This window comes from Haliotis cracherodii, unplaced genomic scaffold (assembly GCF_022045235.1).
Source record: "Haliotis cracherodii isolate W230 unplaced genomic scaffold, xgHalCrac1.p SCAF_2, whole genome shotgun sequence".
Lineage (NCBI taxonomy): Eukaryota > Metazoa > Mollusca > Gastropoda > Lepetellida > Haliotidae > Haliotis > Haliotis cracherodii.
In genome coordinates, this window is record NW_027266275.1 from 42,844,482 (window position 1) to 42,870,738 (window position 26,257).

The 26,257-nt window shown below is 42.1% G+C and overlaps 1 protein-coding gene across 4 annotated transcripts in view; it reads left to right on the forward strand.

The window, feature by feature from the left end:
* The window catches only part of LOC139468128 (sorting nexin-14-like), a 90,383-nt gene that overhangs the window by 48,121 nt on the left and 16,005 nt on the right, over nucleotides 1-26,257 (forward strand). For 2 of the 4 annotated variants that reach the window (XM_071249886.1, XM_071249887.1), the window contains 8 exons: nucleotides 1,654-1,686; nucleotides 15,985-16,058; nucleotides 16,254-16,312; nucleotides 19,548-19,728; nucleotides 21,479-21,512; nucleotides 22,181-22,328; nucleotides 23,396-23,501; nucleotides 23,660-23,700. In XM_071249886.1, coding sequence (XP_071105987.1) covers nucleotides 1,654-1,686; nucleotides 15,985-16,058; nucleotides 16,254-16,312; nucleotides 19,548-19,728; nucleotides 21,479-21,512; nucleotides 22,181-22,328; nucleotides 23,396-23,501; nucleotides 23,660-23,700 — 676 coding nt within the window. The remainder of the gene's footprint in view (nucleotides 1-1,653; nucleotides 1,687-15,984; nucleotides 16,059-16,253; nucleotides 16,313-19,547; nucleotides 19,729-21,478; nucleotides 21,513-22,180; nucleotides 22,329-23,395; nucleotides 23,502-23,659; nucleotides 23,701-26,257) is intronic. The other 2 variants (XM_071249888.1, XM_071249889.1) reach the window with 1 other exon arrangement.

Genomic DNA, 26,257 nt, shown 5'->3' on the forward strand with positions numbered 1-26,257 from the left:
TGACCTCACACACCAGTACATGGAGATCCTGTGCTGTGTTCCTGGGAGTGACCTCACATTCCAGTACATGGAGATCCTGTGCTGTGTTCCTGGGAGTGACCTCACACTCCAGTACATGGAGATCCTGTGCTGTGTTCCTGGGAGTGACCTCACACACCAGTACATGGAGATCCTGTGCTGTGTTCCTATGATTGACCGCACACACCAGTACATGGAGATCCTGTGCTGTGTTTCTAGGATTGACCTCACACTCCAGTACATGGAAATCCTGTGCTGTGTTCCAAGGAGTGACCTCACACTCCAGTACATGGAGATCCTGTGCTGTGTTCCTGGGAGTGACCTCACACACCAGTACATGGAGATCCTGTGCTGTGTTCCTGGGAGTGACCTCACACACCAGTACATGGAGATCCTGTGCTGTGTTCCTGGGAGTGACCTCACACATCAGTACATGGAGATCCTGTGCTGTGTTTCTAGGATTGACCTCACACACCAGTACATGGAAATCCTGTGCTGTGTTTCTAGGATTGACCTCACACACCAGTACATGGAGATCCTGTGCTGTGTTCCTAGAAGTGACCGCACACTCCAGTACATGGAAATCCTGTGCTGTGTTTCTAGGAGTGACCTCACACACCAGTACATGGAGATCCTGTGCTGTGTTCCGATGAGTGACCTCACACTCCATTACATGGAGATCCTGTGCTGTGTTCCTGGGAGTGACCTCACACTCCAGTACATGGAGATCCTGTGCTGTGTTCCAAGGAGTGACCTCACACTCCAGTACATGGAGATCCTGTGCTGTGTTCCTGGGAGTGACCTCACACACCAGTACATGGAGATCCTGTGCTGTGTTCCTGGGAGTGACCTCACACACCAGTACATGGAGATCCTGTGCTGTGTTCCTGGGAGTGACCTCACACATCAGTACATGGAGATCCTGTGCTGTGTTTCTAGGATTGACCTCACACACCAGTACATGGAAATCCTGTGCTGTGTTTCTAGGATTGACCTCACACACCAGTACATGGAGATCCTGTGCTGTGTTCCTAGAAGTGACCGCACACTCCAGTACATGGAAATCCTGTGCTGTGTTTCTAGGAGTGACCTCACACACCAGTACATGGAGATCCTGTGCTGTGTTCCGATGAGTGACCTCACACTCCATTACATGGAGATCCTGTGCTGTGTTCCTGGGAGTGACCTCACACTCCAGTACATGGAGATCCTGTGCTGTGTTTCTAGGATTGACCTCACACTCCAGTACATGGAGATCCTGTGCTGTGTTTCTAGGATTGACCTCACACACCAGTACATGGAGATCCTGTGCTGTGTTCCTGGGAGAGACCTCGTACACCAGTACATGGAGATCCTGTGCTGTGTTCCTGGTATTGACCTCACACATCAGTACATGGAGATCCTGTGCTGTCTTCCTAGGAGTGACCTCACACTCCAGTACATGGAGATCCTGTGCTGTCTTCCTAGGAGTGACCTCACACTCCAGTACATGGAGATCCTGTGCTGTCTTCCTAGGAGTGACCTTACACACTACACCAGCTGTCCTTTATGCTCATTGTACTGTTTATTCTTGTATGCCCACCAGTCACCTCTGTTGTCTGTGGTAGTAATGTTGTTATGGACGTTGTGCTTCAGTATGTTACCCCCCACCTGTGCCCCAGCCCCAAGGTAAACCATACCATCATTACCAGTTCATGTGGGAATAGGGGAACTGCATGGCCTATTGGCACCGGCTGTTGGGATATGCAACTAATGTATACTTGACCTCCTAATCTTGCCACTGCATCTAACATATGTCACACACTAGCCTGGGTTGGACAGCAGCAACACATTACTATGAAGACTAATGTACGAGGGCCATTCAATATATAACCAGCCTAAGCTATTTATCAGATCTTAATTGTTGCATGCTTGTCACGTGCTGTGCACCAATGTATGTCACGTGCATGGACAAAGTTTCACTGAGTAAATTGTATTTGAAGTCACACACGTGATCTATAAAGATGGCAAGGGTAGATTCTGCCAAATTTTCGTCAAAGGTTGAATACAGGGCTGTTATTAGGTACCTCTACTTAAAAGGGAAACCGGGAAAGGAGATACATGATGAATTATCAGATGTTTATGGTGGCAGTGCACCTTCCGATGCACAGGTCAAATTCTGGGTTGCAGAATTTAAAGAGGGGTCGGGTGAACCTGGAAGATGAGCCACGCCCTGGCAGACCTGTAGAGGTGACCAATGACTAAACCAGTAAAGCTGTGAGACAACTGGTTGTCAAAGACAGGCGAATGAAGGTGTCAGGTGGCCAAGGCCTTGGACATTTCAGAGGGAAGTGTCCACACCATTTTGCATGATCGTCTGGGTATGAGGAAGCTGTCTGCCCGATGGGTCCCGAAATGTCTGAGTGATGATCAGAAGGCTGTACATGCGTCAATGTGTCAGGCACTTTTTACGCAATGCAGTCGGGATGCAGACAACTTTATGGAGAGAATTGTTACTGGTGATGAAACCTGGGTACACCACTATGACCCAGAAAGCAAAGAACAGAGTAAGCAGTGGACTGGCTTTGCTTCACCCCGTCCCAAAAAGTTTAAGACTCAACCATCGGCTGGCAAAGTCATGGCAACCATCTTTTGGGATACCAAAGGGGTCTTGCTCATTGACTACTTGCCACGTGGCCAGACTATTACTGGAGAGTACTACTCCGATTTCCTGGACCGTTTGCGGACTGCTATTCTTGCCAAACGTCGTGGAAAGATCACAAAAGGTGTGCTGCTCCAACATGATAATGCCAGAGTGCACGCCTTGACTTGCGGTTGCCGCAGTGAAGCGTAACGGGTTCAAAGTATTGCCTCATCCACCTTACTCACCAGACCTGGCACTAAGCGACTACTTTCTCTTCCCAAACTTGAAGAAAGAACTGCGTGGACGTCATTTCCGGTCTGATGATGACCTCACGACAGCAGTGGAGGGGTGGTTACACGAACAACCCCATGGTTTCTATCACAACGGGCTTTTAGCTCTCACACATCGCTGGAAAAAGTGCATAGACCTCAATGGTGGTTATGTGGAAAAAGAAGAAGTGAGGAGCAGTAGCAAATAGGTTAGGCTGGTTATATATTGAATGGCCCTCGTATATACTATGCATGCTGGATGTATTACATACTATATCTAAACACAGTAACAGACCTGTTTACTCCCATGGTTTTGAATAAAAAGCGGACTATGAAATCAGGTGAAAAATATATGGCTTTTAAGAATGTCATATAAATCAATTTCCTAACCATGCTAACTGATGAAATCATATTACTTCTAAATCAGAACATAATACATTAAATACCAGTGCACAAATGCATACAAAGCTGTATCGAAAAGAATTTTGAAATCGGTATCGATTGTTGTCTGTTTTTCCATGGGCGCCAGCCTTTTTGAACCAGGTTTGCATGACTAAAATAAAAGGTGTAATAATTATCGAACAGATGATTGTGCTGGTGACTTCACTTGCTCGCATGCTTGTAAAATGCTGACAAATAGCTGAAACTACTGCAAGGTTCTTAATGAACTGTAACTGGTAAGACAAGTTAAGGGGGAAACAGGCCTGCAGTAACCTATACATCACTGTATTGAGCAGACTATATATATATAGTGCATGCTGGATGTATCACGTAATGTCATATATTGACACAGTAACCTATACAACACTGTATTGAGCAGACTAATATATATATAGTGCATGCTTGATGTATCACGTAATGTCATGTCATATATTGACACAATAACCTATACAACACTGTATTGAGCAGACTAATATATATATATATAGTGCATGCTTGATGTATCACGTAATGTCATGTCATATTGACACAGTAACCTATACAACACTGTATTGAGCAGACTAATATATATATAGTGCATGCTTGATGTATCACGTAATGTCATGTCATATTGACACAGTAACCTATACAACACTGTATTGAGCAGACTAATATATATATATATAGTGCATGCTTGATGTATCACGTAATGTCATGTCATATTGACACAGTAACCTATACAACACTGTATTGAGCAGACTAATATATATATATATAGTGCATGCTTGATGTATCACGTAATGTCATGTCATATTGACACAGTAACCTATACAACACTGTATTGAGCAGACTAATATATATATATATAGTGCATGCTTGATGTATCACGTAATGTCATGTCATATTGACACAGTAACCTATACAACACTGTATTGAGCAGACTAATATATATATATATAGTGCATGCTTGATGTATCACGTAATGTCATGTCATATTGACACAGTAACCTATACAACACTGTATTGAGCAGACTAATGTATATGTAATGCATGCTTGATGTATCACGTAATGTCATGTCATATTGACACAGTAACCTATACATCACTGTATTGAGCAGACTAATATATATATTGTGCATGCTTGATGTATCACGTAATGTCATGTCATATATTGACACAATAACCTATACAACACTGTATTGAGCAGACTATCATATAATGCATGCCTAATGTATCACATTGTGTCATATCTGTCGTGTAAATATACAGTATACATCACAATTGTAGCATTTTATGTGCATGAGACAATTACTGCTTAAAAGATTTTTGATAGATGTAATAATCAATAATAAGAATAAACATACTTGAATGTAAGAGCTCGATTTAACTAAAAAAACAAAAGACGTCAAATATGAAGAAAGAACAATGTACTGAAAAATGTCAGTGCACAAAAAAGGACACTAAAATGCTAACAGACAACGTTGGCAATAAAGAACTCCAGATACCGCTGCAATTTATAAAACATTCCAAGTTTAATCGGTGTGTAACGTCAAACACAAAGTCTTATATGATGCTGATTTTTTTTTCGTGATGCACATTTTCATAAGATCTAAAAGTGAACATTGTTCAAGAATATTGAGGCACTTAGTCTACCTCAGACTACCATGACCATAATGTAATTGAGAAAAGTGATATTTACTGACTGATGGTGTAAATGTAGCTGCAAATATTAACCCGATTTGAAAAAGTCGCTACTAAATACTGTCCAAGATTTTGTTGTGCGTAAAAACAGCGAATTTCGACACACAGATACGACTTGAACGATTTGAACGACATAAATATAAATTAAGCGTCAAATGAGTGTTCATTTAAGGTTTTGTACTAAATACATGTACTAATTAGACAGATGACGTTCTTTAGTACTTCTTTCTTTACATATGACGTCTTTTGTTAGCAAGTTGTTCTTTGGTAACATTTTTTATTTTGAGTTCATTATTCATATGTTAATAATGACCTTCATTTGTAACATTCATTCTTTATTTGACTATTATTGTGTCCAAAACATGAAACAGACCAAAAAAACTATTTTTTTGTCATATGAACTTATCTGATATTTGTCAAAAGAACATTTAAAAGTTTTTCTCCAATTTTAAAATGTAGCCACAAAGGGCCCTTATCACCCCTTCTCCTTGGTTTCTGCTCCAACACAACTATTTGTGGTATGGGAGCTGCCATCTTCCTGTCTTCACATGGGTAGTACTGTTTGGCTCCTGGGACCTGGGGGTCAGGTGAGCTGCCATCTTCCTGTCTTCACTTGGGTAGTACTGTTTGGCTCCTGGGACCTGGGGGTCATGTGAGCTGCCATCTTCCTGTCTTCACATGGGTAGTACTGTTTGGCTCCTTGGCCCTGGGGGTCATGTGAGCTGCCATCTTCCTGTCTTCACTTGGGTAGTACTGTTTGGCTCCTGGGACCTGGGGGTCAGGTGAGCTGCCATCTTCCTGTCTTCACTTGGGTAGTACTGTTTGGCTCCTGGGACCTGGGGGTCAGGTGAGCTGCCATCTTCCTGTCTTCACATGGGTAGTACTGTTTGGCTCCTGGGACCTGGGGGTCAGGTGAGCTGCCATCTTCCTGTCTTCACTTGGGTATTACTGTTTGGCTCCTGGGACCTGGGGGTCAGGTGAGCTCATGTCATGGCAAGGTGCATGTCTATATATTCACATCAACAAGGTAAATGTCGGTGCTTCAGACAGCTGACCCGTCATGATGTGATTCAGTTGACTTTGGCCTAACATGTAGATGTGAAGATTTTCCTGTTCTCTTCATATAATAAAATGTGGTCACCAGTGATCTCTTATTTAAAAAAATAAAATTGTCCTTTACCAAATTGAAGTTTGGTTTCCAGGGCAACCAAATTGGGAAAAGCATTTGGTCTGTAGACAAACATATCATTCATTGAAACTTTAGGATAGTTAGGGAAAATGAAGTCAGTTAGAAGTTGGACTAGCAGGTTGTCAAGGTAATTATTAGGTAGTCCTAGAGTTTGATATATTGCCAGTATTGTGCAAAACTATCAGTTTGAAAGTCACACTTTCTGGCAGGAACTAATAGTTCATTTTTTTACATTAATTATTTGGTATATTTCATTTTTGTCTTTTATTTCAATTCATAACATGACTTTTAGTTGCTTGTTAAATTAATATCTAAAAGAATCACACTTAGTTCCTTGTTAGTCATTTAAAAAGAAACAAGGTAAGTTCTTTGAGAAATAATAATACACTTCAGAACAATATTTTTGGTTGTTGACTTATGCTAATAATTGAAACTTCAAATGGCCCTGTGGTGATGGGATAGCCAAATGGTTAATACTTAACCAGGTTCCATATTCCACCTAGTGAACATTTTGGGATGTAAGTCTACCAGATGCTCACTGTAACAGCCAAAATATTCATACTTGAATCTGAGCCTACTTGTAGTTTGATATTCTTCTTCTCAAATTGTGTATGGTTGTGTGTTAGTACTAGATTGGAATCTCAGTGTGGACACCATGTAGCCATATTTGATTTAAGATAAAAAAAACCCACTGCTGCACATCAAGCTTTGAATTTTTTATCTTATCCTGCATTACTACTTAATGGTTCTACAGCTATTTTCTTGGCCCACGTTACAGAGCTCTGAGAGGTCCTGGCTACAGAAAAAGTTGTATCTAACAAGTTGTGTGATTTGCACCCTTAAGGCTGACCCCATGTGACTGGGAGTGACATCACGTAATATCACATCACTGCTTGTCACTGCTACTGCCAGGGTGGTCCATTTAGGCATGCGACAGGATATTTTTGCCTACTTTATATTTTCCCTTGCTTTTCACAAGCATGTGTGTTGTACTTCCCACCATCTTGTTTGGCCACGCTGTCGTGTTTACATGTCTTGTGCTTTGATAATTCAGAGTCTATCTTAGTTTCATGTACTAAATACCTTACAATCAGGGGCCTGTTATAAGTGTTTATTTATACTCTTAACCTTGTCATTGATCTCGTTACTTTTTCTAAAGTTTTGAGTTACAATGCCACGCCATTTATCTCCTTGTATATAGTGTGTCTATTCTAATTACAACGTTTATATATCCTTGTGAATTGTTTGATAGGCATTACCTGATGGATGACAAAGTAGACACAATTTATGGATAACAATTTCTTTAATTACTGTAAAGGCGACGTTTCGGTATAGATCCTTATACCGTTGTCAAGCAAGACTGAATGAGTTGTTGTTGTTGTTGTTCTTGTTGCATTAAGTGTTTAAGGGGTCGCCTTCTGCCTAAGCAATTTCGGCTGACCTGTCCCTCTTTGGGACTCATGTGTGTGAGTAGGGTACACATATCTATTGTGAGTTTGGTATTCACATAATTTCTGTTTTTGTATTGGTATGATTTCTATTTTCTTATATTGATTTAATTTCATTGTTATCCTTGGTTGCTCTGTTTATATACGTTCGAGAAGCTGTCCGTCTGTCAGAAATAGAGTTAGTTAGGCCTTCGCTATTGCATCTCTTGGCTTTAGGAGATCTATGACAGCAGATCTAACTGAAATTCTTGTTTTAACAGAGCCCAGGCTGGGGCGTGGTCTTGACATTCCAGTATCACGTGAGCAATTGATTCAGCCTGATTGCAAGATGAACAAACTTTGTCATAGTGCTTTATGTGACCGAGTCTGAGGCATGAGATGGCAATTTCAACTTTCCTTTCATCTGAGTATGAGTTTGTCTTTTGTTGGATCTTGGGTTGAATTTTGTATAGCCTTCTGCCAATCTTACTTGCGTCCCATTGGGCTTGCCATCTTTCTGTTATAGAGGCTTTGATTTGGCTGTATATCTGCTTTGTCTAGAGCAAGTTTTTAAAGTCCAGGGAGGGTGTAAACCTTTGTAGTGACTTTCTGTAGGGTGAATGTCATCACAATTGTGACTTCGAATGAGTTCACGTACTAACATCCCAGATGCCTTTAGTGAGCGATTTTTTCGAGCTAGGGCTTCATCTCGAGTGTTTTTGTCTTGCCATATCTTTTTAACCAAAGGGTTTGATGTTCGTCCCCAGAACAATAATATTGCCTGCTCTCTTCTTAGTTTCAGTGGGAGTTCTCCCGTTTCTACTTGTAGTGCTTCTAGTGAGGTGCCTGTGGCCAGCATTAGGGCTTTGTATTGTATTCTGTGCATGCGGCTCAAGACAGTATTTGATGCTGAGTGAAAGGCCTCACAACCATAGTCCATTTTTGATCTGATAAGTGATTTGTAGAGGTCCAGCTGAGTGTCCAGCTGAGTGTCCCTCGATGTGCACCAAGATGTGTCTGAAATTGCCCGTGATACGTTCAGGTCTTTTTGACATCTGTTTTCCACATATTCTATATGTTTGCGCCAAGTGAGGTATTGATCAAGGATCACCCCAAGAAATATGTGGATTTTTCTAATTTGATTGGTTTTGCCTTTTATGGAGACACAGGGTGTCATAGCATCTTTCCTCTGGTGTTTGAATAGAACAGTTTTTTCACTTGAAAGGGTGAATCCCCATTTATTGCATTATTGATGTACTCGGTCCAGGGCTGACTGGATTTTCTGATTTATGAAATATCTCTGTGCTTTACCCATATTCCTCCGTTATCAGCGAATTTAGAAGTTTGGGTAGGAGAGTTGACTTGATCAATCATTGATCATGATGTTTAACAGGGTTGGGCTTATAATGCTGCCTTGTGGCGGGCCATTGTCCAGTGACATAGGATCAGATCGATTGTTCCCTATTTTAACTGATAGCGACCTGTCTTGCAGGAAGCTGTCTATGAAGTTTGCCATGTTTCCTTCTACTCCATTTTGTGCTAGTTTTGTCATGCCATACCATGTCGACGGCTTTGGTGAAGTCCAGAAATACTGCAGCTAGGTATTGTCTGTTTAATTGAGCTTTCTTTATTTCATTTTCCAGTCTTAGAATATGATCTAGACACGAGTGTCCCTTCCTGAAGCTGCTTTGGTCAGGTTTGATTTGGTTTGCCACTTTTAAGGTGATGCATGCGCCTTTTTGTAACCATGGCTTCCATAGCTTTGCACATGTCTGAAGTGAGTAAGATAGGTCAATAAGAATTTGGTAGGGCTTCGTCTTTACCTTGCTTTAGAAGCAGATGAACTGCAGTATGTTTCCATGCTTTTGGGACTTCTCCTTTGGACCTTATCGTGTTATACAACTCAGTGAGTAAGCTTTTGGTTTGATCAGGTAGGTTTTTCAATATCTTAAGCATAAGCATCTTTTCCCTTTTGAATTCTTTGCTGCAATCTGTGTTGCTGCTGATAGATGAGAGGTGCTTGGCTAGAATGTTGGCCTTTTCTTTGACTGTGTGGACGTTGGCTAACCCGGAAATATTTTTGGGTTTACGCTTACCCCTGATTGCGTGTATTTTGCTCCAGACTGTTTTAGCATTTGTTTTCTCATTTAGAGATTTGCAGAAGGTCTGCCAGACTCCTTTTTAGAATCATCTATGAGCTGTCTTACTTTTGTCCTGTCTGCTCAGACTTGGGCGAAGGCTTATTAAATCCTTTTTGACCTATTTAGGGCTTCTTTCTCACTCTCCTAGCTTTTGCTATTTCCCTTTTCCCCCATGGTACCGGAGTTTTGCCAGTTTTGTGGTCTTTTTGGGGAATTGATTTTTCAGCAGCGACAACTGAATGAGTACTTACTTACTTACTTACTTTGGAGATTTAACGTGCGCTTTCCGACTGATGGGTATTTCGCCCACGGGCCCGGCCAGGCCATATAATGTGTTTCCCAAAGGGGCGAAGGTGGCCTGTGCAACCCTAAGAGGGGGCTTTAGGGGTTGCTTATATATAATTTGGGAATTTTGAGATTTGGAATAGATGCCGATGGGGTTGGGGAGGAGAACTAAGGGAGCTGGGTATGGTGGATGTTTGTTTATTTATGTGATTTTGATTTGGTAGGTTATTATGTTTTTAGATGCGTTTTATTAGTTCCGTTTTGAATAAGGATACGCCTAAGGCCTTGAAGTTTTCTAGTTTATTTTGTGGGTTTAGTATTGCTTCTAGAGAGAGAGCCTTGTTTAGATTGAGGGTGGTTTGTAATGCGGTTCAATGTGTGAGGTAGTGTGTGCAGTGGATGAGTGCGTGTTCTGGGGTTTCTGGTTGTTTGCAAAGTGGGCAATTACCTGTAGTGTGTTTTTTTAGTTTTTTTAGGTGGTTATTTAGGTTGGTGTGTCCTGTTTGGAGTTTAGTGATTACTCTGTCGATTTTTTTTGATGGATGGAGAATTTTTGGTTTGGTTAGTGGTTTGCTGAGCACTTTTTTGATTTGGCTATTTGAGTTTAGATAAAGGTTATGCCATTTTTTTGTGATTTTTTGCTTGTTTACACTTTTAATTTCTGATTTTGAGATGGGTAAGTTTAAGCTTATTTCTGGGATTTTGAGGGATAGTTTAGCTGCTTTATCTGCGTTTTCATTACCGTATATTCCTACGTGGGCGGGGATCCACAAGAAGGTTATTTGTTTGCCTGCCTTAGTTAGGTCGTTGGAGCTTTTAAGTATTTTATTAACTGAATGAGGAACATGGTACAGAATATATATTGCAGGTGGAGGATTAACAGTCAGAACAATTGCGTACATGAGTGGGATAACACGAGTAAGTAATGACAACAGAAGGATAATACTGTCACAACATGATAGACAGACAACACAGGTGGAAGCCAATGAGACATGAAGCCAATTAAATAAGTTAGCATAGGTGTGGTGATTATTGCTTAATGAGTTCATAGTAGGCGGATGGGATGAAATAGCCTTGATCTCTGCTCATTGATGGCTTGTAGTGGTGAATGTGGACTGCTTCTGTTAGTTTTCTTTTAGCGAAGTCATGGAGGTTGTTGGAGAGGATTTGGATGTTTTCCCAGTTGATGTTGTGATTGGGGCAGTTGATGATATGGTCTGAGATGGCTGATTTACTGTCTGATTTGATGGTTAAAGTTTTGTGCTCATTGATTCTGGTGTTGATGGGGCGGGATGTTTCACCTACGTTGCATGGCCACAGTTGCAGTCAATTGTATAAACTACACCTTTTGGCTCTTGAGGTTTGGTTGTGTGATATTTATAGATCGCGTTGTTCTCGATCCAAAATCAGCCAAGGATCTGCACCCCCATTGCGCCAATTGTACTTTGCCTTGTTCCTTGTCGTCGAGGTGTGATTTTTGTCACAATCTCTCACTTAGTAAAGTTTTGAGAAAGAGATACACCCTACATGTCCCCAGACGACACCAAATGACTGACCAGAGGGACACTTCTCTGACTTTGGCGATGGCTGTTCATGACAACACAGAGGTTTTATCTGCAACGATGCTGGAATCTTCACTGATGGAACAGTGCCTCTCCTCACCCCAATTTCTTTGATTTGCATTCAGAAGCTGGAGTAATAAGTAAGGATTAGAATTTATGGATGAATAACTTCTTTATTACAATTAAGATCATACTTGTATATATACCGGTACTTGTCAACCACACTCTGTATATCACTTGCTTGATAACGATGTTACAACCTACACCGAAACGTCGCTCTTAATTGTAATAAAGAAGTTGTTCATCCATAAATTCTTATCCTTACTCACCCCCATTGTCTAATGCTTTCATGCCTGACTGCAGCTACAGTTACCTGTGTCACTTATGTCATCACACCAGCTGCAGGAAGTTCCTCAGGTTCTACTTCCAGGGTATCCACTACAAGTGGCAGGTCTGCCCATTTAGCATTTTTATGGCCTCGTGGTTATTTACCTGCATCATCAAGCTAATTACCACATACCTACACCTGAGGAATGTTCAGTTCGAGTCTTCGGAAACCCTTCTACGTCACAGGGATTTCACGCGTCGTCTGCTCACACAGCTGGGATGGATCATCAACGAGCCAAAGTCAGAACTCACCCCGTCTTGCGAGCTCCAATTCATAGGTGGCCTGTTTTGCAAGGACCAGGATCTCCTCCTAGTACCGGACGACAGGTGGCAAAAAATTCCACACCATTTACTACCTGCCCTTCCCCAAGCTTGCACTCTACGGCAGTGGCAGGTGTTGTTGGACCTTCTCAAGTCGGCTCAGGATCTAACACCCAGAGGCCGACTACATCCGCTTCAACAGTTTCTAGCCCCGTTTATTTGTCTGCAGAACCCGTGGATTTAAATAGTACTCCCAACTCACCTCTACCCGTACCTTCGATGATGGACAGTGAGATTGGCAGTGCACAAGGTCTCTCTCCACCTGTTTATCGAAACATCACGACAGGGTTGGGGGGCACATCTGGAGGATCCGACTGCCTCTGGGCTGTGGTCAAACGAGCAACTCCAATGGCACATAAACAATTTGGAGTTAGAAGCACTCCTCCAGGCCATCTCCCATTGGAAGTACCGGTTTCAACGTCAAGTGCTTTCCATATCCACTGACAACATTACAGATGCTTGGTGTCTGTGCAACCAGGGGACTCATTGTCCCAGACCCTGCTGTCACAAACCTTCCGTTTTTCCAGCTATTGGACCAACTAAACAAGAGGTTCATCGTTCACCACATCCCCGGTTGTCAAAATATCCTGGTGGATGCCTTCACCCTGGTTTGCTAACAATTTGGCTTTGCCTATTATCAACCTATTTGCCACCAGCCAGAATTACCAACTACGGACCTACATATCCTCGGTTCCATATACTGGGAAGTCAATGGTAGCCCTCAATTCGGTGCTGGCAGTGCCCACATATCGCAAAATAACCAAGATCTGAGAACTTCAATTACTCAGTCCTCCAGTTGAAATCATCGCAAAGGTCAACTTGAGGATTAACGTGCCAAGTTTCATCCCCTTGTCTGGGATTTGAACATAGTACTCAAGTCACAAGGTACCACCCCCTTTGAACCACATGGCTCAGTGTCTTTCTTATCTTACCAAAAAGATGGTATTTCTACTTGCCTTGGCTACAGCGGCTCAAGTCAGCGAGTTTCATGCGGAGCGCACACTGCTTTCAACCTCGGTCTATGCTGAGATTTCATTGCTTAGAATCAACTCCAAGGGCAGCCAGACAGATCTTTCACCGGTTCCTCTTTATGATAGAGGGATCCAAAGACGACTATGAACTACTTTTGTGCCCTGTGTGCGCCCTAAAAGTTTTCCTTTGTTGATCCAAGACACAACGTGGATCTCGGAAACAACTATTCATTCATGAGAATCGAACAATCGCTTTGACTATGGCCCTTCACAGCAATTGTTCCATTCAGTCTATTATGGAGGGTTGTTCCTGGCTCTCGGATACTGTCTTCGACAGCCATTATCTCTGAGGCGTGGCTCTTGAGGATATTTTTTATGTTTGGACACTTATCCTGCATGACTTCATCTAAAGTGTCCTCCAATCGCTTTGCTACCTCCCTGTAGAGTTCAGATGTCCATACAAGCAGTGATGTGATACTATGTGACATCACGTTGGGTCAGCTGTGAGGGTGCTAGCCACACAACTTGGTAGATACAACTTTTGTCTTTAGCCAGATATTACTAATATCAGCTCAAAAACAGGGACTCATGAAAGTTAGTAGTGGGATCTTTCAAAATACAATTGGAGATCTTTTTCAATCTATCTACCCTTTACTAACCCGCTAGTTGTGCTGACCTGGACGATCCAACCTTAAACTGACGGCGCATGTGGTATGCGTGTAACGAGTAGTACAGGTTACTATCACACCTATGGACAGTTAACCAGTTTTGCCTTCATGGTCACGCAGGTGTATGGACTAAACAATGATTTATCTATTGTCATGTCCGGAAATAGATATTCCGGGATTCAATGATACATCAGGGATGACCACGACTGCTTATATTGTATAGTATAGATAGCGGTTTGAAGCGAGTCGCATGCCAGAAACCTATGATTGATGGTTTGAATCCCGCTTCGCCCCGATTATGTTTCTAGGTTTCTCAGCACCATACCCATGCTCGTGGGTTTTACCGAAGTGGTTAACGTCTGAGACCTGCATCACTTCGGGCTTTCCTCCCACATTAAGCTGACACTCCGCAATATAACTGTAATACTGTTAAAAGCGGCTTTAAACCCAACTCAGTCACTCACTTTTCTTAAACTATTTGTATAGGCAAGGATGTACTAACTACAGGTCAGTGGTTTACAAGGCCTGTCAAAGATGTCTGTGTGCTGCAAATGTAGACAAGTCTCCAATTTTATTACATTGAAGTCCATGGTCGTATGAGAACTATTTGTTAAGATTTGAATGCTTGAATGCTTGGAAACTGCAGCTGAAAGTAACACAAAGGCTGATGAATAAATGAGTTTGCATTATTTCATCAATGCGACACGCTAGCCCAGATTGACAGAATGTCTCGCTGTTTTCTGACGTAGTTAATACCATGGCAATATACTGTTGTTCATGGCGTTTTTCCTGCTATCTTCCATCGTGACAGTTCGTCTTTCAGTTGATGACTCAGCAAATGCTGGTATTCTTAGCTAAAAATCATAACTAAATGTGTGCTAGTTAAAAATATTCAGTTGTAAACGACCGTTTTTGAATGAAGATGCAACAGGGTAACACTTTAGCTTGGCTCTGTCTCTACATGTTACCAGTTGTACTAGTTGTCGTAGTGCACATTGATCCAGGAACCAGACCGAAAGCGACAGGTTGGACCGTTGCTTATATCATTGCAAAAGGAGAGTTATTGCCCTTTGGAACAAAAAGATCACCCATTGTCTCCTTAGAAACCACTGATACAGTGAGGCTGCAATTTCAGAGGTTTGTTCCCACCAATGATGACAACCCAATTCGTTTCCAAGCCACTTTTTCAATATGGCAGTCTTTTTGAATTTATTTTTACATCAGATTCAACACATATTTCTGTTTTAGGCATTTTTTTCAAATTTTGAACTTGTTTCAAACATTCTCCTAAAATCTCTTGAAGTGCACATTTGGCCCTGTAATCCTTTTTTCCTCTGAATTGCCAGACGAGGAAACTGGACTGCAGGTATGTATCTCTGTATGATGACACATTGTGCTGAAATCAGAAGGATTATAACGTGTAGTCAGTATACAGAAAATATTTGAATATCAATGTTGACAGTAACTTTTGTTATATGCCTGTCAATTTGTTAATATTCTAAACCCTTGGCTACATATCCAGGTGAGCTACATGCAGTACCATGCCACTGTTGTATTTGAGTGGTACAAAGAATGTTGAAAACATTTTTATTCATCAATGTCCCCTGGAAAGTGTGAACATGATGAGGTAATTTAAAGGTGTTTGTTAGAATTGTTTATGGTATCTAAGTGTTGGGTGATGTGATTCAAAGACAACATAACTAGTTTAACCCATTCCAATCACACAAGTTTTATGTCATCTCGTGAAGGGGAGCTTCTGTACGTACACAGTAGCTACTTACATGTAAACCTCAGTGTGTCTAAATTGTTGCCCTTTCATGGAGTGAGCATTTTTTTAGTTTCAGTAACAGTCAGTAAGGAAGTCACGTTCATAATGGATATAGTATCAGATAATGTAGTCACATGTAACTGTTACTGGTAGCCTGTAGTAGGGAACTGATAATAGTACAATTGGATTATGTGTACATGCAAGAACTGATGGGATTGTGCTGTGTCATTTCAGACAGGCAAAAAAGAAAGAATTTGGACTCTCACACTTTGGCAATAAACTGAAGGAGGTCTTCAAAACTTCATCAGGTATGTCAACATGATTCACAACATGCATTTAGATTGGCTAGGACAACATGTCAGTAGCACGAATGCATCAGTTTTTTACTCATAATTCCAACTTTGTTTTCTTACTGTAAGTGGAACAGTTACATGCTGACAAACTACAGGCAGTTGTAAGACAGTGTGAGCAACATTATACATACTCTGGCCTTCTACTTGCAGAGGACAAGACAGGAAGCATGGACAGCCTTGACGACCTTGACCTTCCACCAGCTATGACTGTAAGTGATACAGACCTGTCTGCCTGTGGAGGGCTCAGTATTATAATCAGTTCCTTGTAGGAGAGGCTACAGCAGTTGGAATGGTTGAGGGTGGGGAAACTGTCTGCTTGTGGAGGGCTTAGTGTTATAATCAGTTCCTTGTAGGAGAGGCTACAGCAGTTGGAATGGTTGAGGGTGGGGAAACTGTCTGCTTGTGGAGGGCTCAGTATTATAATCAGTTCCTTGTAGGAGAGGCTACAGCAGTTGGAATGGTTGAGGGTGGGGAAACTGTCTGCTTGTGGAGGGCTCAGTATTATAATCAGTTCCTTGTAGGAGAGGCTACAGCAGTTGGAATGGTTGAGGGTGGGGAAACTGTCTGCTTGTGGAGGGCTCAGTATTATAATCAGTTCCTTGTAGGAGAGGCTACAGCAGTTGGAATGGTTGAGGGTGGGGAAACTGTCTGCTTGTGGAGAGCTTAGTATTATAATCAGTTCCTTGTAGGAGAGGCTACAGCAGTTGGAATGGTTGAGGGTGGGGAAACTGTCTGCTTGTGGAGGGCTCAGTATTATAATCAGTTCCTTGTAGGAGAGGCTACAGCAGTTGGAATGGTTGAGGGTGGGGAAACTGTCTGCTTGTGGAGGGCTCAGTATTATAATCAGTTCCCTGTAGGAGAGGCTACAGCAGTTGGAATGGTTGAGGGTGGGGAAACTCTGCTTGTGGAGGGCTCAGTATTATAATCAGTTCCTTGTAGGAGAGACTACAGCAGTTGGAATGGTTGAGGGTGGGGAAACTGTCTGCTTGTGGAGGGCTCAGTATTATAATCAGTTCCTTGTAGGAGAGGCTACAGCAGTTGGAATGGTTGAGGGTGGGGAAACTGTCTGCTTGTGGAGGGCTCAGTATTATAATCAGATCCTTGTAGGAGAGGCTACAGCAGTTGGAATGGTTGAGGGTGGGGGAACTGTCTGCTTGTGGAGGGCTCAGTATTATAATCAGTTCCTTGTAGGAGAGGCTACAGCAGTTGGAATGGTTGAGGGTGGGGAAACTGTCTGCTTGTGGAGGGCTCAGTATTATAATCAGTTCCTTGTAGGAGAGGCTACAGCAGTTGGAATGGTTGAGGGTGGGGAAACTGTCTGCTTGTGGAGGGCTCAGTATTATAATCAGTTCCTTGTAGGAGAGGCTACAGCAGTTGGAATGGTTGAGGGTGGGGAAACTCTGCTTGTGGAGGGCTCAGTATTATAATCAGTTCCTTGTAGGAGAGGCTACAGCAGTTGGAATGGTTGAGGGTGGGGAAACTGTCTGCTTGTGGAGGGCTCAGTATTATAATCAGTTCCTTGTAGGAGAGGCTACAGCAGTTGGAATGGTTGAGGGTGGGGAAACTGTCTGCTTGTGGAGGGCTCAGTATTATAATCAGTTCCTTGTAGGAGAGGCTACAGCAGTTGGAATGGTTGAGGGTGGGGAAACTGTCTGCTTGTGGAGGGCTTAGTATTATAATCAGTTCCTTGTAGGAGAGGCTACAGCAGTTGGAATGGTTGAGGGTGGGGAAACTGTCTGCTTGTGGAGGGCTCAGTATTATAATCAGTTCCTTGTAGGAGAGACTACAGCAGTTGGAATGGTTGAGGGTGGGGAAACTGTCTGCTTGTGGAGGCTCAGTATTATAATCAGTTCCTTGTAGGAGAGGCTACAGCAGTTGGAATGGTTGAGGGTGGGGAAACTGTCTGCTTGTGGAGGGCTTAGTATTATAATCAGTTCCTTGTAGGAGAGGCTACAGCAGTTGGAATGGTTGAGGGTGGGGAAACTGTCTGCTTGTGGAGGGCTCAGTATTATAATCAGTTCCTTGTAGGAGAGGCTACAGCAGTTGGAATGGTTGAGGGTGGGGAAACTGTCTGCTTGTGGAGGGCTCAGTATTATAATCAGTTCCTTGTAGGAGAGGCTACAGCAGTTGGAATGGTTGAGGGTGGGGAAACTGTCTGCTTGTGGAGGGCTCAGTATTATAATCAGTTCCTTGTAGTAGAGGCTAAAGCAGTTGGAATGGTTGAGGGTGGGGAAACCAATGAAAGACAGATTGATCTCGAAACAGTCAAACTCTGTTGTGTCCATTTTGAAGGGATGAATAAAGAAGGTATACACAGGGACCAATTTTTACTTCGAGACAGCTGTAAGTTGGACACATCAAAGTTTGACGGTGTTTGACTGAAGTTAAGTTTGAGTTAGCATGAGGGGAATGTGTTACTTGACTGACCTGCTAATGCCATCAAAGGACTGTAGACGAAGGTCCATGTGTCTTTTACACACAGATGCATCCTGGTTGTTAAGAATAAACTGGGCCACTAATTAATGAAGTATAACCCTTTAGAAATACACTGGTAGCTTTAAATAACAAATGTTTAGAGTAAATTGAATACCGTACGACAGGTGTATACAGATGTCTCCAGCTGTACCACAGGTAGGGCATGCATGGTCAGTGATGTATTTACCTGTATGACAGGTGTATTCAGATGTCTCCAGCTGTACCACAGGCTGGGCATGCATGGTCAGTGATGTATTTACCTGTATGACAGGTGTATACAGATGTCTCCAGCTGTACTACAGGTAGGGCATGCATGGTCAGTGATGTATTTACCTGTATGACAGGTGTATACAAATGTCTCCAGCTGTACCACAGACTCGGCATGCATGGTCTGCGATGTACTTACCTGTATGACAGGTGTATACAGATGTCTCCAGCTGTACCACAGGCTGGGCATGCATGGTCTGCGATGTACTTACCTGTATGACAGGTGTATACAGATGTCTCCAGCTGTACCACAGGCAGGGCATGCAAGGTCTGCGATGTACTTACCTGTATGACAGGTGTATACAGATGTCTCCAGCTGTACCCAAGGCTGGGCATGCATGGTCTACGATGTACTTACCTGTATGACAGGTGTATACAGATATCTCCAGCTGTACCACAGGCAGGGCATGCATGGTCTGCGATGTACTTACCTGTATGACAGGTGTATACAGATATCTCCAGCTGTACCCAAGGCAGGGCATGCATGGTCTGCGATGTACTTACCTGTATGACAGGTGTATACAGATATCTCCAGCTGTACCACAGGCAGGGCATGCATGGTCTGCGATGTACTTACCTGTATGACAGGTGTATACAGATATCTCCAGCTGTACCCAAGGCAGGGCATGCATGGTCTGCGATGTACTTACCTGTATGACAGGTGTATACAGATATCTCCAGCTGTACCACATTATGTTTCAGTCAGCCACCAATGTGGATGAGGAGATGGATGACCCACTGGACCTACCAGACCCTCCCAAACATGACCTGAGCACCTGGCGGGTCACTGTCCCTCGGATCGGTGCTCGCCCAGACCCAGACAACCCTAAGAAACAGTTCTTTGTATTCATCATTGATGTCAGACGTGTTGATGTACCGGAAGGTAGGACTGCAGACATAAAACACAGTTAATTTCAGAAACATTTATTCCAGCAGCAAGGCAACCATGGAAACAGTATTGTCAACACAGCCTTAAACACTGCTGCTTTGTCTGGGCAGTACCATCTTGTGTGTAGTGTGCACTACGTAGAACACACCCACCCCATTATTAGGTACATCTTTAACATACTGTTTTAGGTGAACAAGCGGGAGATAATAAACTTGATAAATGAAAATGTAGATATTACAATAAAACATCACTAGACATAAAGTTCTACAATTTCAGTTGTGTTTTCCTAAATATTGTTTTATGTGCAGAGATTATTGTGAGTACTTGTCTCATAAAAGAATCCAGAAAAGCAGTTAGCTCGACCCAGATTTTCTCCCAGATCTATCAGTGATTCAAAGATACCCACTATTTGAAATGAAAACAATGTCAATGCATGATGTGAAATTGTTTCCGAAACTGTTATTGTAGCAGGAATAGTTGTTACATTTACTCTATGTTGTTCAAATAAAAACAACCATAAGTGTAACTCTTTGATATGTGCTGGAAATGTTTTATATGAACAGTTTGACGAGTCACCATTTGGGGGTTCCTGTCGCCTTGCTGTTTTGACCGCGAAATCAATATACTCACAAACAATAGCCAAACAACAAAAGACTTTTACAATTCAAAATGTGGCATTTATGATATATGTATCCATTCTCTGACAAATAAGATATGTATCGAGGTGTCAATAGTTATAATGTGATAGTGGTTGCAGTAAATAATAAATAATGGTGGGTTTGTGTGATTTGCAGATGTCTTCTAACATGGTTTGGCAGAAATGAATGTGAACAATAGTGAATAAAATTTTAAATGAAAATTAATATAATAAATTAAAGAAATAAGGCCATATAACAGTGTAATAACAGGACTAACTTGTGTACTTCATAGCCAAATTGTTGAATGCTCTTTCCTGTGTTACATGTTCATGTTAATGTACATTTGGAACAATAATCAAAACTCATTCTTTGCATGTATTGTGCTCCCCCATTTACTTTCCTTTTTAAAGCAGTGGACACTTTACACAAGAAAATACAGTCACTATCTTGATTGTTAGTAAAACACCACAAGGCGACAATGGACCTTCTTCTTTTTCTGGGGTCACGGGTGGCCCAGTCGTCACAATTTACTGTGCAGAGTTGATTCCCATGAGCACACCAAAAACCTCATCAGTTCGAATCCCAGTTCACCCTGATTATGTTTCTAGGTTTGTCAGCATCATATCAGTGCTTCTGTGTTTTACCAAAAACTGGAATACTGTAAAAAGTAGAGTGAAACCAAACTCTCTCACTCTTCTTTTTACGTCACGGACAGCGACATGGAAGAAATTCTGTCTCATGAACAATAAAATATTTCCTAACATCAAAACTACTTGTTAATCTGTTGATGAATGGATGTTTTTGTGTTTTATTTTGTATGGTCTTCTATACATTGACCCTCCGGGGGCCCATCAATATGGACAAGTTATGTGCTTGGTAAATGTGTTCCAGCCTGTGTAATGTTGGAAGTGCGAACTGGCATTGCATAACCCAAGCTCCATGCCTCGGACTTATAACAAACCATTTCAACAATTAGACCCCAAGTCCCTCTGCTCTAACCAAGACATTATACATCATTATTTCACGTGTGTCTTAGTCTGTTGGATGTAAAGGAAGAACAGTAACTATTTCATGTTATTGACAGACAAATATGATTTTCTGTTCAGGTGTGTCTGAGAGGTCCAACTGGATTGTAGCAAGGTAAGGTGTATTTCCCAAACTCCATCCCTTTTGTCCAGTGTATTATAACTTCATTCTATTAGGATAAATACCCTGAACTATAGCTTTGTGTTGAGTCTGGCTTAATGACAAGATGCTAAACACAGCTAGCCAGTCAAATTTCTCTGTTCTTGCATTAGCCAAACAAGAAGCCGTGTCCCCAGTACTCGTTGCCTTGTTGCTGACATTCACAACTGGGTGCCCCGTGGTAGCATGAGAACACACGCCCCTCTTCATACCAACACTATTACACATTCTTTTATAACAGTCTGTCTATTCATTTTTAACATTGAATCAGGCCTCAACGTTAATTGTAGTTCCATGCTCAAATCTCATTCAGAGGAGTCCTTTTCATTCCTTGTTGAATTCAACCTTATGGTAAGGAGAATCCTGTACTAAGTCAGTGGGAGTAAGATGGCACTTGAGAAATGAAGGTTTTGTGGGGATAGGGTATTTATCATAGAATGGAGATATAATAATAATCACAGATTCCCATAATGTAAAGTGAGGGCTTTTTAGGTAAGAAGACATATGAGGAACAGAGCGTATGTTTTGAAGTACCTCAGAGAATAAGCAGTCTTGGTCTTAAAAGATATATTCAAGTTTAATTAACACCTGAAATAAACAAGGCTTGCTTGTCTAATTTGCAGACGCTACACAGAGTTCTATGTGCTGGAGCAAAAGCTGGTAGAATTCCATGGAGAATTTGACTGCCAGCTGCCTCCCAAAAAGACATTTGGTACTAAAAACCAGGAATTCATTGAGGGAAGGAGAGAAGTCTTTGAGCTGTATGTGCAGGTGAGATAGGAGGTATATTGTATGTGCAGGTGAGATGGGAGCAAATGGAAAGTATTTATTGTATATTCAGGTGAGATGGGAGCAGATGGGAAGTATATTGTATATTCAGGTGAGATGGGAGGAGATTGGAAGTATATTGTCTGTTCAGGTGAGATGGGAGGAGATGGGAAGTATATTGTATGTTCAGGTGAGATGGGAGCAGATGGGAAGTATATTGTATGTTCAGGTGAGATGGGAAGTATATTGTATATTCAGGTGAGATGGGAGCAGATGGGAAGTATATTGTATATTCAGGTGAGATGGGAGCAGATGGGAAGTATATTGTATGTTCAGGTGAGATGGGAGCAGATGGGAAGTATATTGTATGTTCAGGTGAGATGGGAGGAGATGGGAAGTATATTGTATGTTCAGGTGAGATGGGAGGAGATGGGAAGTATATTGTATATTCAGGTGAGATGGGAGGAGATGGAAAGTATTTTGTATGTGCAGGTGAGATGGGAGGAGATGGGAAGTATATTGTATATTCAGGTGATATAGGAGGTATATTGTATGTGCAGGTGATATAGGAAGTATATTGTATGTGCAGGTGATATAGGAGGAGATGGGAAGTATGTTGTATGTGCAGGTGAGATGGGTAGTATATTGTTTTTTCAGGTGAGATGGGGAGTATATTGTATGTGCAGGTGAGATGGGAGGTATATTTTATGTTAAGGTGAGATGAGAGGTATATTGTATGTTAAGGTGAGATGGGAGGTATATTTTATGTTCAGGTGAGATGGGAGGTATATTGTATGTGCAGGTGAGATGGAAAGGTATATTGTATATTTAGGTGGGACTGGAGGTATATTGTATGTTCAGTTGAGATGGGAGGTATATTTTATGTTCAGGTGAGATGGGAGGTATATTGTATGTGCAGGTGAGATGGAAAGGTATATTGTATATTCAGGTGAGATGCGAGGTTATATTGTATGTGCGCCATCTACTAGAATGCCAGTCAAACAGTTCGTAATAATGAGTTGTTAAGATTTATGCTGTATTCTCAAATGTTCAACTGAATATGTTTGCAGAAGCTACTGACAAAACCGCACCTTAAGGGGAGTGAACTGTTGAAGAGATTTCTGTCTTCAGACAAGGAGGAGTTTACCACAGGCCTCTTCACTGACATCAACTTAGGTAAGCATGGACTGAAACCTGAGATCTCATGGAGGAATCATGGATTCCTTGTAACCCATTCAGTGAAAATGAGCCTTCACTTGCTGGCCATGTTACATTGATGTACTGCATGCACATCCGATACATACTGCTGCATTTCCTCTATTTTGTTGTTGCAGGCAAACTTGTCAAGGCAATGCCAATGAAACTTGTCAAAGAGGTATGGATTCAACAATTTTAAATTCACCTGACTGCAGGAGAAATGAACTTATGTTCTAGCCTGCTTGTCCAGGGTCTGGCACCTGTAAACATATTCTCCCCAGAAACCACGAGAGTGACGCTGAAACTTCATGTACTTGTTCCTGCCAATAATGGCATATGTTTGTTTGTTTTAGAGATTTAATTCCAATTTTCAAAATGGCCAACATTTTATAACAAGCTGTTAATGGCCACCACTTGGTCACTATTTAACAGAAGGTAATGAAATTTGGTGGAGTTAGTAGTTGGGCCTTACATTATATGTTTCCTGTTTGTTATAATATGATATACTTATCCTGCATTACTCCTCTACTACTTACCATACGACAAAGAACACATCACCTAGCGATGGTCCTTGATCGCTTTTTGTGTATTATTTGTATGTTTTCCATGTTTTCATTTTCCCGCCATTTTGTAATTTGGTTACACGTTTGTCTCCTATATTCAGGGCAGTCATTATTGTTTACAATTCTTGGCTTGGTATTACAAGGCGTATGTGGAAATACCTTTTGCCTTTTTTGGCATTATCTAAAGTTTTCACGTTTGTATTTTAATACAATTTAAATTCAAAATTTTTCCGATATAAACATTGGTTTATTTATCGGTATGCACAAGTCTACTTTCACTACAACTTCAAGTTTTTCGTAACTTATGCTTGTGCGGTGCATTAATTGTCGTGGCACAAAATCATCTAAAGATTCTCATCAAAGTTGTTTGGTTTACAATTAGGTGTGCACTCCAAATGTAAGATGTAATTTTTGTTCACCTCTTTGCCCCATCAAGTTTCAAAAGTTACAGGAGTATAAAGGTCATGCACAATCATATTCTAAAGCAGTCCTCTTGTTTCGAGAGGAAGATGTCAGGTTCCCAGGAGGTTTCCAGACACCTTTCCCTAGTTATCACCTCTCAACCCTCAAGTGGGTGGGGCGGTACCTACAGTTCATGGGACTACCAATGTTCCTTTGCTTTGACATTGTTGTGAGTATCTGTCTCTGCCCATCGACTATGACCACATCATCAGGGCATCCAGCCACACGCTGGGTCAGCATGCCGCTGTACCGCCTGCCTACCCAGTAGGGCAATCTATGTACGCCCAGCCTTCGGCACCGTACTTAGATACATCACAGATCTACCAGGCGCTTCCATCAGCAGCAGCGACGCCTCACCTCAGACAACCCAAACGCTCCATCACTCGGGCCTGGGTTCAACAAGAAGGACTCCGTTTGGTCGCACCCTATGGTGACACTACCAGATCCCAGACTCGGGAATATGGTTGAGGCATAGATTTCTCCAAGCTGACACTTACACCAGCGTTTGAGATGCGGAAGTTTAGGAAAGATGACTCTCCTATTCATGCGTTTGAAGTGGCTGACCAGACGCTTATCTTGGAAGAGGACCCCCAGAAGATGACTGGCTCATCCAAGATGTTAGGTTCGCCTCATTCCAGGCCTTGAGGTCTGATTTTCCTTAACCTTTGGCAGTGCCTGGCCTCATGCTAAGGGATCTGTGAAAGTTCAATTCTCCCATCTAGCGGTGTACGCTCAGCATTTGCCAAACGATTCCACGGAGAGACGTTAGTACTTTTGTTGAATTTGTTTCATGTGATGTCTGGTACCAAACTTAAAAAGCTTCACACTTTCACACAAAATTGGTTAGACATTTGACAGAATGATCATTGACCTGTTGGGATCATCGTACACAGGACAGCACCAGGCGTCACAAATATCATAGAGATCAATTTGCGGCTTACCGGCCAAGTCACACATCCTATACAGAACTCGGAAACACCACACAGTTCACAATGCACTTTCCGTGTGTGGAGCTTGGATCTCACCTCTGGCATACTGTGAGATTCGAGGCTACTGCAGAGGGTGATTTAAATATCATGGATCAAGAACTCTGACTGTGACGTCCCGACTACGGTCAGCTGAGCCGTGCAGGATCATTGTACCAGATTGGTTTGCATGCTTACTAGGGCTGGGAGTCCCAGGCGTCAAGATCAGTCATAACTCTACCATCTCACCTAGCCACAGAACTACACCTGTTAGTAGATGCCGCCTTTCAGGGGTGGGGTGCACACCAACAGAACCAGACAGCCTCAGGGCGGTGGTCCAATGTACCTGGCACATCAACACCTTCGAGTTGGAGGTGCTCATGCTGGCAAGTTCACAAGTTCTATGGAAAAACTCCACGTTTCAAGTGGTGCATTAACGCTTCAGTCAAACCAACATCGACCTCTTCACAACACATCAGAACCCCCCAACGCCTGGGCAGATTTCATCTGCGTGCTTGGTTCTTCTTAAAAGGGAGCTAAAGGCTATTTGGCATGGGCCGCAAAGGCCATTGCTTTGGCACATCGTCCTTCTACCTGGGGCTTATACAGTAAAGTCCCGTTAATCCGATATCGATGGTTGCATTTGATTATGTCGGATTAACGAGTATGTCGGATAAACGAAATTAAGTAGTATTAACGTTCGTGATCGAAAATCGGACAACTACACGACACATAATAAAAAATA